The sequence below is a fragment of the Phocoena phocoena genome, chromosome 3 (assembly GCF_963924675.1).
Source record: "Phocoena phocoena chromosome 3, mPhoPho1.1, whole genome shotgun sequence".
Lineage (NCBI taxonomy): Eukaryota > Metazoa > Chordata > Mammalia > Artiodactyla > Phocoenidae > Phocoena > Phocoena phocoena.
In genome coordinates, this window is record NC_089221.1 from 118,973,728 (window position 1) to 118,989,042 (window position 15,315).

At 39.8% G+C, this 15,315-nt stretch overlaps 1 protein-coding gene across 2 annotated transcripts in view; it reads right to left on the reverse strand.

Annotated features, from left to right (window-relative positions):
- DIAPH1 (diaphanous related formin 1) overlaps positions 1-15,315 on the reverse strand; it is a 93,470-nt gene that overhangs the window by 62,535 nt on the left and 15,620 nt on the right. The window contains exons 2-5 of one of the 2 annotated variants that reach the window (XM_065874449.1): positions 4,478-4,504; positions 3,312-3,467; positions 545-646; positions 81-211 (exon numbers count right to left, since the gene is read on the reverse strand). In XM_065874449.1, the coding sequence (XP_065730521.1) occupies positions 81-211; positions 545-646; positions 3,312-3,467; positions 4,478-4,504 (416 nt within the window). The remainder of the gene's footprint in view (positions 1-80; positions 212-544; positions 647-3,311; positions 3,468-4,477; positions 4,505-15,315) is intronic. The other variant, XM_065874448.1, reaches the window with a different exon arrangement.

The window sequence follows — 15,315 nt, forward strand, 5'->3', positions numbered from 1 at the left end:
CTGACTCCTTTGATCTTTAATCCCCACCAGTGAGCTCCAACACTGGGCTCTCACTCCTGTTACTACCTCAGAATCCTCACCTGACAGGGTTGTTGTTGAGGGAGACACGAAGGGACTCCAGGCAGCTGAGCAGAGGCACATCCCGCAAGCCCGACCTCAGCTCCTGAATGTACATCATAGCTGACCTAGAGCTCTCCTTTTGACTCATGCCCTGGAAAGGAGCATACATAGATTAGTAAACACTGGACTCAGTCATAAATTGGACCAGAATTAGTTAATACAGTTTAAACAATATATATATACCACCAAACTATGTGAGTCTCAGAATTTCCTTCCCATTTCCCATACATACTTCATGAAGATCGAATCAGGCAAAAGTATGTAAGAAAAGCAACTCAAATGAGAGTAAAAAATGAGTAGGTTTATATAAAAGAATGAAATAAAACTGATGTGGACATGAAAAGTTCTATAAAAGTAGCAAAACAAACAGGTCCAAGATAAGGGCACAGTCTCCCACGTCGTGGGTACCTGCCCCAGGACTCACAGCCTTGGAGGTGTGCAAGTACTGGGACACCATCTCTCTCTTGATGATAATGTCCTTCTCCCTCAAAGGTTGCTGTTTTTCCTCATTCAGGTTCATATCCAACTAGAAATGGGAGGAAAAAAGGGGGAAAAATTGCCTTGAATTCCTTACAAGTTTTCAGTGTTTAATGTTTAGTATACTTAGTAAAGAGATGAACACACTAAATGCTTATTGAATAAATAAATTTTCCTGATCCTTAGAGACTTAAGCTATTATAGATGATGGGAATTCCTTAGGGATAAATATGGTTAACATTTTATTATAAATCCCAACAGACATTTTTATACACATACACTAAATTTTTCCCTAACAAAAGTGGACTCTCAATATAGAGGGAAAACTTATTTTGCATTATTGAAAGAAAAGCAAACATAGTATTTTCTGCACTTAGGATGGACCTTAATAATCTCTTCAGACTGAAGCACTGGATGACTGGCATCATGCAAACACCAGCAAAATCTGTACCACTCTAGGGCCTAAACACCCATTACCCCTGGTTAACTAAGTCCCTGTACAAACTCCTTTCCCATGAAGAAAGAACTGGAAACTGTGACAAATTCCCTCAACAGACATAACCTGGAGTGTGTCATTGGGGGAAAGGCTCTGCTTGACCCTGTTACATATATAACCATGTGTCTGAGCCTCCTATTTTTGTGAGCACAAGTTTAACCCTAACAAGTCCAGAATATTATTTGAAATGGGGAAAGTATAGGAGAAAAAAAAGGATATATTCAATTTCTTCCCCATGTGTGTGTTTGTGTGTGATGTGTGAAGGAATCACCACCACCAAACTGTCACAGTAATAATTTGACTTCTTTCTGACTCAATTCCTGGTGCTTTCTTCCTCCTTTTACAGATAAATTGAACAAGGAAGTTGCAAAATACTGGCCCTCAGGTTGAATCAGACCCAAAGATAAAGTATGTTTTGTCTGGCTAGCTCAACATTTTAAATTTGAGAGACTTCATATAAAAATATGAATTTATAGCGCCAAGGGATGCGATCAGCAAATTTAAGATTATGGAAAACTCTACAGGTCAAACAGTTTCTTCAACATAGTTTTTTATAACAAGAGCAAGGATTAAAGAGAGGGAGGAAAACCTATAGTTCAAATGAAACTTAGTAGAATATCACAATGGACCTTACCTGGAATTGTGATTTGAACAAATTGTTTTTCTAAAAATGACCTAATTCAGGAAATCTGAATGCTGGCTATGATATTTGTTTTTTAAAAAACAATTTTTGTTTTTTTAAAAAAATAGAGATTTCTGGTTTCTTTTGAAAAACAGAAATACCTGGCACTACTGGGCTAGCATTCCCAACTGGAATGCTACAAAACCTACTGGAACTGAATCGTGGTTGGAGTTTATCAAAAATGCCAAAAGTCCTTCATTTTACTGCAGTCCCTTCTCCTTTTTATCATCTTCTATGTAGCCTGCTTAACTTATTTATGCTTCCTCCCTTGGCCCTAAAGACATTTAAATTTGCAATCCAAGGCCAAGAGACTGTCTTGATAGATCATACTCTTGGACTCTTAACACACTTGGATTATTATGAGACAAACTGCAAGTTTCAAGGAAAGGTAATAATAGTAGTACTGGTTGAGTGGTGACTACCACAGGTACCAGGCCTCAGTTTTAAGGGTTTTAAGCGCATGCTTTTAATTAAGTTAGGCCTGCCACTGATCTCTAATTGAATCTGAGATCATAAATCCAAGTTAATATATAGGTCTTATGAAACCTTATAAGCATGTACTCAAAACTTTCCAAGACTTAGCACTAGTGGACATTCACTCAGTGTCCTCCCCACGCAAAGGTCCTCACTGAAGTCAGCAAAGTCAGTCACATCCATGCACAGCTCATTATTGAACTGACCTCAGCCCCAACCTTTAAAGGTCTTCTAGTGATTGTAACATCAGAATTCTCTTTCCAGATTCACCACTAAGTAGAAGATCTTGGGCAAACGACGCCTTTCTATTCCTCAGCTTCTTCTTTCCCTCCCTCCCTCCCTTCCTTTTATTTATTTATTTATTTTTGGCCGGGTTGGGTCTTCATTGTTGCGCGTGAGCTTTCTCTAGTTGTGGCGAGCGGCAGCTACTCTTCGTTGCGGTGCACAGGCTTCTCATTGCAGTGGCTTCTCTTGTTGTGGAGCACGGGCTCTAGGCTCACAGTAGTTGTGGCACGCGGGCTCAGCAGTTGTGGCTCACGGGCTCTAGAGCGCAGGCTCAGTAGTTATGGCGCACAGGCTTAGTTGCGCCGCGGCATGTGGGATCTTCCCAGACCAGGGATCAAACCCGTGTCCCCTGCATTGGCAGGCGGATTCCCTGCGCCACCAGGGAAGTCACTCAGCTTCTTCTTCATATAGATTTTGTTGTGAATGTTTTAAAACTTTATCTACTCTGGCTAACCCAAAGGTGGTCATCACACTACCACAAGAGCTGTCCCACTCATTTTATATCTTTGTGGCTAAAGTGCTGCTGGGCTGCAGGACATTAACAAGGTGGTCAGTGATCAGATATTTCCAAGCCTAATTCATAGATTCCAAACTTACGGACTGGCGCTTGTATATGTAGTCCCTTCATTAATGGGACTGCTATTAAGAAGTTCTCTGTTAAGCCTGGAATTTTTTGTAATTAAAGGATAGTTAAGGGGGACTGTACACAAAAAAGGGCCCATCGTGCTCGTAAAAGCATTTTCAAGAAGAAGCAATGCTTTGGGGTGGGAAACTTACCAGCATCTGTTCAAAGAGTACTAGAACTTGCTCATCTGAAACATCCTGCAATGACTGTGCAGTGGGATCATCCCCATATGATGCAGAAGAATTTCTATGAGCAGAATTAGGCTTTTCTTTCTCCTTCTTAATTCTCATGCTGGTAAATCTCTCCAGCTGAGAAAGAAAAAAAAAGTATTAGCAGTGATCCATTTTCATTTACACAACAAAGCACACATCAAATAGCCTCTAACTTCTTATACGTGCATGGCTCCTCTGGTTTGTGGCCAGTTCAAGGCTCTTCTGACATGAAAAAGAGAAACCAGTCTTCCTTGTACCTAATTTACTACACGGACTCTGTACTCTCACCTTCATCCAAAGATAAGAGGAATAAAGTATTAAGAATTGGAAACTCTCTAAAAAGAGAAAACCTTGTTCTTTAGCTCCCCTGTCATTTCTAAGCCGTCTAGCAGCACAGAACTGACAGCACCTCATGTGCAGAGTGCTCAGTAAAATGCCTTTTGTTTCCCTCTAGCTATCCAGTAATAAATATGGCCAGGCCCTCAGAGGATCTCTCCCTTCAAGAGGTAAGTGTGACCACAGATTTTAATAGATATAAGTCATATACAAGAAACAAGGAAATGCCTTAAAACCAGGAACCATTCCTTTTTCTTTCTTCTGTACGCTCCATAGCACCTGTGTTATGTAAGCAGCAAAAGTTCAGTACATATTCTCCAAAATCCCCTTTGCAAAGAATATAATCTACTTCAGGGGTATATATGTCATCTCTCTGTCAACCAAATGCTTATGAACCACTCCTCAAACCGCAAGGACAACTGTTCGATTCAAAAAGAGCTACCGATAAGCTGCAGCTTATCGGCACTACCTGATTGAAAATAACAGTAAATATCTGCAAGCATTCTGGGGCTTCAAATGATAAGAGTGACATCCAGACAGCAAGTCAGCTTGGAGTTTAAAGAACATGCCTAACCTTGGAGCCAATGAATGTGCCAGGGAAATGCATGCAATGGGTCAAACAGAGCAAAGAGTTAGGAAAAAGCTTTGGGATGATCTGAGAATAGAACCCATATCACATTTATAAGTTATAGAAAGTCAAAGTTATTGCAACTGGTAAGTGTCATAGTGTAGGAAGTGAGCCATGCACATGCTGAACAAAATTTCCTTACCTCATCTGCCATGAGCCGCTTCAGAGTCTAGGAACAGGAAAAACGAGGGAGAAGAAAGGGAAGAGAGATCAGTGAAATGCCAGGAAACCTCCCAAATACCAGATGGGTTGGGGAAAAAAAGAGGAGAAAATAAGTTGAAAGGATATAGGCTCCTTCCCACATGCTAGATTTCTGCCAGACTATTCCTTAGCACATTCCCTTAGGTAAGGGGCAGGAGTTTTTTTTTTGTTTGTTTGTTTGTTTTTTTTTTTTAATTTTTTTTTTTTTTTAGGGGCAGGAGTTTTAAGGTCACTAAAATATAATAACCCTTTGGGGAAAAAAAGGTGGAGAACTGAAAAAACTCTAAATGGGTGACTGATAAACCTATGAAATGTGTTCAACTGCATTAGTAAACAAGGAAATGCAAACTAAAACCACAACGAGGTATCATTTCACACTCAAGACTGGCAAAATTTTTCACGTGTGTCTGTCTAGTCACAGAGCAGTGGGAGCTCTCACACACTGTTGCTGTGAATGTAAATTGCTATGGCCACTTTGGAAAACAGTATGGCATGATCTAGTAAAGTTAAAATATACAGATATATTACAACTCAACATATCAGTTCCTATAAATCTACCCTTCAGAAACTTGCACATATGTAGCAGGTTGTGTATAACAAGAATGTTCACAGCAACACTGTAATATCTATCAATAAAACAGAGAACAATCCAAATAGCTATCAAGAATAGAATGGATAAACTCGTATAACGGTAGAGTGGAAAACAATTACACAAAGAAAGTGAATGAACTTATAGCTACTCACAAACATAAAAGTGAATGTATTATTTCTTTTACACTGAGATTAAAAACATGCAAGACTAAATTATATTATTTAGGATGTACAATTATAAAGGGAATGATTACCACAAATGGCAAAACAGTGGTTACCTGAAGTGGGTGGAAGAGTAATGACTGCAGAAAGGGACAGGGGGCTTCAGGGGTACTTACAATAATATTCTATTTCTTGATATGGATGATGGTTACATGGATGTTCTGTTTATAATTATTCTGTATGTTTTATATTCTCTTCTGTATATGTGCTACACTTTACCCCAAAAAATCTGAACAAGCAGGTATTCCAGGAAAGCAGGAATTCTTCATTCTAATACTTAGTTTTAAACCATATCTATTTTTGCTAATGTCCTTAGAAGAGTATAGTAAATGCCTCTTGATGAACTTTTCTCAACTAATGAAAAACTATTTCTGACACTGCCACAAAGCTACTTTACCAACCTTTTTACAGACGAGAAAAATCTATGTCCTTATGTTCATGTGCCCCATGTCAGAGTTCGGTTAAATCCAGTGTGACCTGTGAATCTTAACTTTGCCCTCCACGGTCCAGAGGAGGTCAACCTTCTACTGATGGAATGCTAATCACTCACCCAAAACCATACGATCCTTGCTCAGTGTCAATGGAATCTAAAGTTACTTTGTGTGTGCTGTTTACACAAAGTAAAGGCAGAAGGGCAGCAAAGGCAGAAGGATGATGAAGCAGAGACAGCAACACCCAAGGAGACTCACAGTTCCTTTTGTCACCACCCTGTCACCTGACACACAGAAGTGAAACAAGCCACAAAAAGGATGAATGTTTATAGTTAGGTTGCCATTGCGAAGCTTAAACTTACTTGCTCCTAGAGCAAGTGCTTCCAGAACCTTGTCCTCCAAACTCAAAATGTTCCCTCAGAACCAAGCAACAACCCAAACAATTCTGGGATGGATATAACGTAGGTAACAGAACCTGGGTCTAATGAATCAATCTCAGCTGCAGGTTAAGTTAAAGAACAACAAACCAGCAACTTGTTCTGTCTGCAGACTCTTATTTCTCTTCCCTCCATCCCCACTATTGAAGTTCACGCCACTATGATCTCCTGTTTGATTTACTGTAATAGCCTCCTAACTGATCTCCTTGCCTTCAATCCCATCTGCCCAACACAAAATCCATTCTATATACTATACCCAAGAGTAATCGTTCTAAAATGCCAAGCTGTCCATGTTATTTCCCATTTAAAACCCTGCAATAGTTCCCTACTGCCCTCAGGTTAAGATCCAAATTCCTTAGCATGGCATATGACACTTCTGGCTTCTCTCCCTTGACTCATCTCGCAACAAACCCTCCGTTTCAAACTCTATGTTCTGGGCATCCTAACTAGCTTGCAGGTCCACAAACAGATCCTGCTGTCTCACAACCCAAGACTTTCTCTAGGCTGCTGTTTCCCTCAGACTAGACTGTGCTTTCAAGGCTAGCTCCAACAGGCCCTACAGGATGATACCTCCTCTAATTGGATGGGTACCTCTCCTTGTGTGTATATAGAAATAGGTACTTTCCTGTCTCACAGCACTAGAAGTGGATTACAACTCTCTTTTGATTGCCTCCTCTAGCCATTTCCAGACTAAGTTCCTTCAGGGTAGAGCCTAAGACTTAGTCATTATATCTCCTATGAACAAATACCATAATCTGGGGCTGCTCTCCTAAAATACCAATCCCTGCAAAAGCCCTCAAATCTATTCCACCTCTTCACTGCACTAGTGAAGAAACTGAAGCCCAGACAGGTGGAGTAAATCACTGAGGTCACATGAATAAGGGCAAGCTGGGTATGGAACTCTGGTCTCCAGATTCCAAAGCCCTAAATATTTGCATTCTCCAGATTCTTGTCTTGTTCCCATTTAATGCCCACTAACTGTTGCCTTTACATACAAAAGTAAACATCTCTTTTCTTAAGAAGGAAGAAACCAGTCTCCCTTGCTTTCCTTGGTGCATCATTAGAAACAGGTTTATTCCTTAAAAAAATTATCCATGCTTTAGTGCTCAATTTGAGTAAGGACAGTAAAAATGATCCATGCATTTCCTCAACTACTCCAACAGAGGGCAGCATCTACCAGCAAAGTGAATCACAGTACTACAGGCAAAATTCTGTTTCAGAACCCAACAGAACACCCAAACAGCAAGCTCAATTCCATTACTGAAATGGAACCTGCTGCTACAGTATACTGAGGGTGTATTAATTTACTTATTTAATACTATGTGTGCTTTCCTTACAGATCTTGAACATACAGTTTACAAACAGCTTTGTTTTTTTTTTTTTTTTAACTGTACCATTAACTGTTTTGTGGATTCTCTGAGATACGCAACAAGAGGTTCCTAGCTCATGAAAAGTAAGAAGGACTAAAAATAGTGGAGACCCTGAAGATAAATGCTACTGGAGCTATATTTATGCCTTATGCCCCAGAGGTTCAAGCTTTTAAACACAGTCTCTAATGATCCCACCTACTTCTTTCTAAATGCTTCTACACTCACCTTTCTCCTTGTTTGCTATCAATTATTTTCTGCCCCCAAACTATAAACCCTTACTTATCTTCACTAAATACTTCATCGTCCTGTCCCTCCTACTGAGTCTTCCACTAAAACTATACTAAAACCTTTAACTACAAATATAGATACTGAAGGAAGCATAAATACGGAATGAAATTTTTTAGCATATCAAAATCTGCTCATGAATACAGATTAATAGGAACTTCCAGATAAAAGACGGTAGACTGAATCAAATTTCCCCGCTTTTTGAAACCCTTCTAAATCTACAAAAAAGGAATTTTTAGAAAGAAAAAATGATAGAGGGAAGGGAGCCTACAAGGTTGGGAAGAACAAGAAAAGCGTAATTGCAATCACCTTTTGAAGCTGGGACTAAGACCCAACAGACCTAAGAAAACTGAGTCCTAAACCTGCCATAGGAAAAGCTAATGACCAATCCAAATTGTACTTCAGGATCCTCAGCAGGCTCAGGAATTAGCAGCACCAGGTACCTATAGAAATGGGCAGTTGGAGGGAGGGGGAGGCCCAAAAATAAGATTGGTTTGAAAGCTGTTTAAGAAGCAGCTGGACAGGTAGATTCTCCGTTACCCCCCAACACCCATCCCCCCATGCCATTGGGAGACTACCCTCCCTTACTCCAGCAGAAGCCTGGAAATTTATTCTTAGAAGACAGTAAAACACAGATCTCTGGATCAGGGGATGCCAGGCACAGTTGTGGGCAGAGATCCTATACCAAAAAGAAGAGTAATAATCTATGCATACTATAAGCTGGGATACCCAGCACCTTCCCCCTTCTAGTTTCTCAGGACCCCAGCACCCCAAAACCCTTACCCTCGAGGCAGAAGTTTGGAAGAGCCTTCTCTAGGGAACTGAAAAACAACACTAAGCTACTGACATAGTCCAAGCAGATGAACCGTGCCATCCAATACAGTGGCTACCAGACACAGGTAACTATTAAGCACTTCTAATGTGCCTAGTGCAACTGAAAAAGGAATTTTTCATTTTATTTAATTTGATCGAAATTTAAAATTAAAAGCTAATATTTTATTGTTATTGTTAAACTTAAGTATCAATATGTTTGGAACACGCTAGGTATGCGAATCTACCTTTCACCTGTAAATTTTTTCAAATCTAAATACACATCAAGTATCTTCATGAAAATTTAGCATCCAAATTGAGATGTGCTATAAATGTAAAATAAAAACTGGAGTTCCATAACTTCATATAAAAAACAGAAGGTAATAATTGTTATATCTATTACATGTTAAAATAATGTTTTAGATATACTGGATTAAAAATTTTATTATTAAAGTTAATTTCACATGTTTCTTTTCACTTTTTTCTTTCTATCTTTTTCTGTGGCTACTAGAAAATCTACAATTACATATGTGATTCACATTATAGTTCTATTGGACAGGGCTAGCCTACAATAAACTGCACAGCTAACAAACCCTACCCATGCATCCAGAGTTACCAATGAGTTTTTTAGCCCCTCATTTTAAAACATTAACAGACAACCAAGGATTATCAAACACATGAGGAAAAATCCTAATACGAGAGGGGGAAAAAGCAACTCATTATACAGAGACTATGCAAGAAAAAGAAAGATTAGGAAAAAAAATTAATATCCACACGGGAGAACATAATGCCATTTTTTTAAATTGTTTTTTTAAAGTTTTGGCCATGCTGTGCGGCATGCATTATCTTAGTCCCCCGACCAGGGATCAAACCCACGCCCCCTGCAGTGGAAGTGCAGAGTCTTAACCACTGGACCGCCAGGGAAGTCCCTATAATGCCATTTTAAAAAGAAACATTCAGAGGAAAAAGAACCCTGAGAAACTGAACACATGAGAACAGAAACTCAAGAGAAAACTCAATAGAAGGGCTGGAAGATAAGAATTTCAGGATATCTCCCAAAATTAGAGCACAAAGACAGAGATGGAAAAATAAGAGAGTAAAGATAAGAAAATTAGATCAGTTTGGGAGGTCCAATATCCAAATAACAGGAGAACAGAGGAGGAAGCTATCAAAGAAATAATTCAAGAATATTTCCCAGTACTGAATGTAAGTTGGTGCAGCCACTCTGGAAAACAGTATGGAGGTTCCTCAAAAGACTAAAAATAGAGTTGCCATATGATCCAGCAATCTCACTCCTGGGCATATATCCAGAAAAAAACTATAATTTTAAAAGATACATGCAACCCTATGTTCACAGCAGCACTATTCACAATAGCCAAGACATGGAAACAACCTAAATGTCCATCAACAGGTGAGTGGATAAAGAAGATGTGGTTTATATATACAATGGAATACTACGCAGCCATAAGAAAGAATGAAATAATGCCATTTGCAGCAACATGGATGTACTGAGAGATTATCATACTAAGTGAAGTAAGTCAGAAAGAGAAAGACAAATACCATATGATATCACTTATATGTGGCATCTAAAATATGGCACAGGGCTTCCCTGGTGGTGCAGTGGTTAGGAATCCTCCTGCCAATGCAGGGGACACAGGTTTGATCCCTGGTCCAGGAAGATCCCACATGCCGCGGAGCAACTAAGCCCGTGCGCCACAACTGAGCCTGCACTCTAGAGCCCACGAGCCACAACTTCTGAGCCCAAGCGCCTAGAGACCGTGCTCCGCAACAAGAAGAGCCACCGCGATGAGAAGCCCGTGCACCGCAACGAAGACTAGCTCCCATTCGCCGCAACTAGAGAAAGCCCGCACACAGCAACGAAGACACGACGCAGCCAAAAATAAATAAATAAAATAATAATTTTTTAAATTAAAAAAATAAAAATAAATAAAATATGGCACAAATGAACCTATCTATGAAATAGAAACAAACTCATAGACATAGGGAACAGACTTGTGGTTGCCAAGGAGGGGGGTGGGGGAGTGATGGATTGGGAGGCTGGGGTTAGCAGATGCAAACTATTATATCTAAAATGGATAAACAACAAGGTCTTACCACATAGCACAGGGAACTATATTCAACATCCTGTGATAGGGACTTCCCTGGTGGCACAGTGGTTAAGAATCGGCCTGCCAATTCAAGGGACACGGGTTCGAGCCCTGGTCCGGGAAGACCCCACTTGCCGTGGAGCAACTAAGCCTATGCACCACAACTACTGAGCCTGCACTCCAGACCCCGCAAGCCACAACTACTGAAGCCCATGCACCTAGAGCCCATGCTCTGCAACAAGAGAAGCCACCGCCATGAGAAGCCTGTGCACTGCAAGTAAGAGTAGCCCCCGCTCACCACAACTAGAGAAAGCCTGCGTGCAGCAATGAAGACCCGACACAGCCAAAAAAAAAAAAAAAAAAAAAAATCCTGTGATAAAGGAAAAGAATATAAAAAAGATGTATACATAGGTATATCTGAATCACTTTGGGGTATAGCAGAAACTAACAACATTGTAAATCAACTATAGGTCAATTTTTAAAAAAATTTTCCAGTACTGAAGGATAAGTTCCCATCACAAAAGACAAAAACAGATCACCACACAAAGGTATATCATGGTGAAATTCCAAAACACTGGGAAAACAAAGAAAATCCTACAGTTTGAAAGAAGGGGGACTTCCCTGGCGGTCCAGTGGTTAAGACTCCGAAATTTCACTGCTGGGGGAGCAGGTTCAATCCCTGGTCAGGGAACTAAGATCCCGCATGCCATGCAGTGCGGCTGGGGCAAGTGGGGGCGGGGAAGAAGGGAGGAAAACTGGTCATATACAAAGGAATCAGAGAAGCTTTGAATTTTTTAAACTACATACAAAAAGCTAAACAATGAAAAAAGGCCTTTATAAAATCTGAAAAAAAGAAAACAACTTTCAACTTAGAATTCTATAGCCAACCAAATTACTCATCAAATGTGAGTTCAAAATAGGTATTTTCAGACATTGAAGCTTTCAAAAAATTTATCCCCGTGCACCTTAGGAAGCAATTGTAGGATACGCTCCACCAAAATGAGGGAGCAAACCAAGAAAGTTAAAGATCTGAAATACAGGAAACAGGAGATCTAACACATGAAAGAGGTAAAAGAAATCCCTAGGACAAAGATTCCAGGATCTTTGTGGTGATCCCCTACATTCCTCATGGCTTAACCCACGGATACCCTCAGAAGGAGCCCTTGTAAACACACAGAGAATCTAAAGTCAGACTATGACTCCAACACTTGGGAGCCTCCTCCTCAGGGTGGCAATATCGTCATTTAAATATAGTCTAGATTTTTGCTTCTTACTCAATTTTTATAATAATCTTTCAGTTATATGCAAACAATTATAGATAGAAGCACAAAATATTTTTTAAAGGGGCAGAAAAACATTTATTCTATAGGAATTTTTTATTCAATAGAATTGGATGGGTAAATAAATTTCTGAAGGTCATTAGCTGGTACAGGAAAAGAGCTTAACAAAACTGCATTTATTAAAATAAGATTCATTTCCTCTAAAAGATTCTCAGTATTATCAAATCTTACTTAAATTAACACAAATTACTCAAAGGTACACTGCATCAAAAGTAATAGCATCAGAATAAATATACTTGGCTGGGCACTGCTCTGCATTAAGACCATCAATCAACATAAAAATGAAAAGCTGTCCCTTCGCTCTCCTTCCAGAGTGTAATTCAAAGCGCTGATTCAGTCACCACATCCTAATGTAGTATGTGGTAAGATAAATCTTTTGGTTACCATCTACAGGAAATAAGAAACTTCCTAGAGACTTTACAGTTTGGTTTCTCTAAGAAACCAAAAATTAAAGTCAATCTCCCAAGGTATGCCCTATGAGGCCAAGCTAATTAAAATAAATTTATGACCGAATGAGTCTGAAACATACTCTGATCAATCATTATCATAATAAATGAAATCTAAAACTCCTCTTCCATAGCTGGATTTGTTGTTGTGGTGGTGGCTGCATCTATTAGCACTTCAGCTTTTTAAAAGTGGGCCGATCGGACTAAACTTGGCAGACTTTTTGGACAGAGGTTCCCTCTGTTTGCCTAGTAACAGAACTGGTCTTATTATAAGTTCAAGGATATAAGAAAATTCATCCAAGGCACTGATTCACTTCTACCCAATTCCCTGAATCTTTAACTTTTCCATCTAGTCACAAAAAGGGCATAGGATTCTCAGACAATTAAGGACAGTCTCTTGGAACAGGATACTCATGTAGCCTAACAAAAAGTAATTAGGTAGTGTCCTTAGCAGAAGAGAGGTTAGGAGAGATCTAATAAGAGAATATGATTAACCATTACTCTGATCACAGAGTACTTTACACAGCAAAAAGTGTTTCTAATTCCTACCAATGTGCTTCACAGGAACAGTTAATCATGGACTTTTACCTCATGAACCATGTGGCTAGCATACGGGTAATATAAACCTATTAGAGCAAGCCCATATTTCGGTACTTTCTAAAGATTTTGTTCAGGCTAACTAATAGGGGACAACTATATCTGAACTCTCGGCTAAGGGAGAACACCACAGGTGAATGCCACTTGGCCCCTGCTCTGTGATGATTCTAGGAGGCCCAGGTTTTTCTCATAACACCTATAATCACAATGCAATTCACTGCCTCAATATACTCAATTCCCACCTCTCCCTCTTCTGACATCCACACTTGCTCATGGGCTAATTCAGCGTGAGGGAAATATTTAGTGTGGTAGGTAGAATTCTAGGACGTCCCCCAAGATTCCCAGCCTGACATACATACGCTGTATAATCACCAGGACTGTAAATATTATAGGATATCACTCTTGTGATTAGGTTATATTATTTAGCACAACTGACTTTTAAGAAGGGGAAATTATCCATGTGGGTCTGACCCAATCACACAAGCCCTTTAAACCTAGGGTAAGAGGTCAGAAACACAAGGATCCAACATGCCATTTCTGGCTTCAGCATAAAACAAGCCAAATGGCAGGGATTACAGGCAGCATCTAAGAGCTGAGAGCCAGCAAAGAAACAGGGACCTCAGTGCTACAACTGCAAGAGGCTGAATTCTTCCAACTTGAATGCGCTTGGAAGGTTTTCCTCCAGCACCTACAGATGAGAAAAGGCCCAGCTGACACCTTGATTTCAGCCCTGTGATACTCTGAGAACCCAGCCAAACTATCCTTGCTGGACTTCTGACCAACGGAACTGTGAGCTAATAAGTGGGTTTTATTTTAAGCTATTGAGTTTGTCATGTAAAAGTAGGCAACTAATACAGTAAGCAAACTGACAAAATTTATCTAGAACTTTAGCTAAAGGAAAAAGATCATGAGTCCTAATTTTTATTTATGGCATGCTAAACAACTGCAAGTATGATTCTGAGCAAATCACGTTAATTCTTCATGCTTCAGTTCCCCTATTTATTAAAAAACAAAACAAAACCAGACACACACTTCTTGGGACCACTAAGATCATAAAATGGAGTGAGAGAGCATTCTATAAAAGCAATTGTGCTCTTATTACTACAGAAATATATTTTCGTAAAATATACACATGTACTAGTTGACACGGTACTCCTACAACATGGCATAAGGAAAAAGTTATTCCTCATCTGTAAACTGTATATTTAGCCATAGCCAATCATTTCACAAAAAGATCTAAAGGACTCAGCCAAGCCAGGCTCTAAATATTTTATATCAGATCCTTCTTCAGACCGTTATTGTAGCTGTTTCTGTGGACCAGATTGTAAGTTGCTTGGGGGCAAGAACCCATGCTTTGTTCATTTGACATGTCCAATATTTAATAAATATTTTAAAAATTATCATCACTCTAGGTTTAAGAACATCATCCTAAGCACAGTATATTCATTACTTTATGCAAATTGAACAAGCTAAAGAAAAGTTTCAAGTTAAGGTTTATGACAGTACAGTATGATTGTTATAGACAGCTCAGACCAAACCTTCAAGAATAATGTCTTTCCCTATGAATAAGGCCAGGGGACCCTGAGTGGTGCTTCAGCCCACATGACATATTTGTTAGTTGTCCTTGGGGAAAATATCCAATTATGGCACACATGTCACCTAGGGAGTCTTCCACCACCTGTGAAAAGCAATAAGCCTTCAGTGAAGACATAGGCTACCTATGGGTAAAATGGGAAGTAAGTCTCACTGCAGCCAACAACAGTTTCCTTTCAAGTCCTAATATACCTACCCAGGAAGGAACAGGTAAGGTATCTGTCATTCAGAACCAGAAAGAACAAAGAGCAGGGTCTGGCTCTGATTCATTTTTTTTATTCTAGCACAGGACTGACATTCAGTTTCTTAGGATAGTGAGACAACAGAGGGTCATAACATGGATGTGAATTCAGTTACCAACAAGCCCTATTCCAGCTTTGCCACAAGATTTGCTACATTTCCACTAAAGGACATTAGGCAGGGTAAGCTTTTTTTTTGCGGGGGGGGGGGTTGTGCTGGGTCTTCGTTGCTGAGCGTGGGGGCTACTCTTTGTTGCGGTGCACAGGCTTCTCACTGCAGTGGCTTCTCTTGTTGCGGAGCACGGGCTCT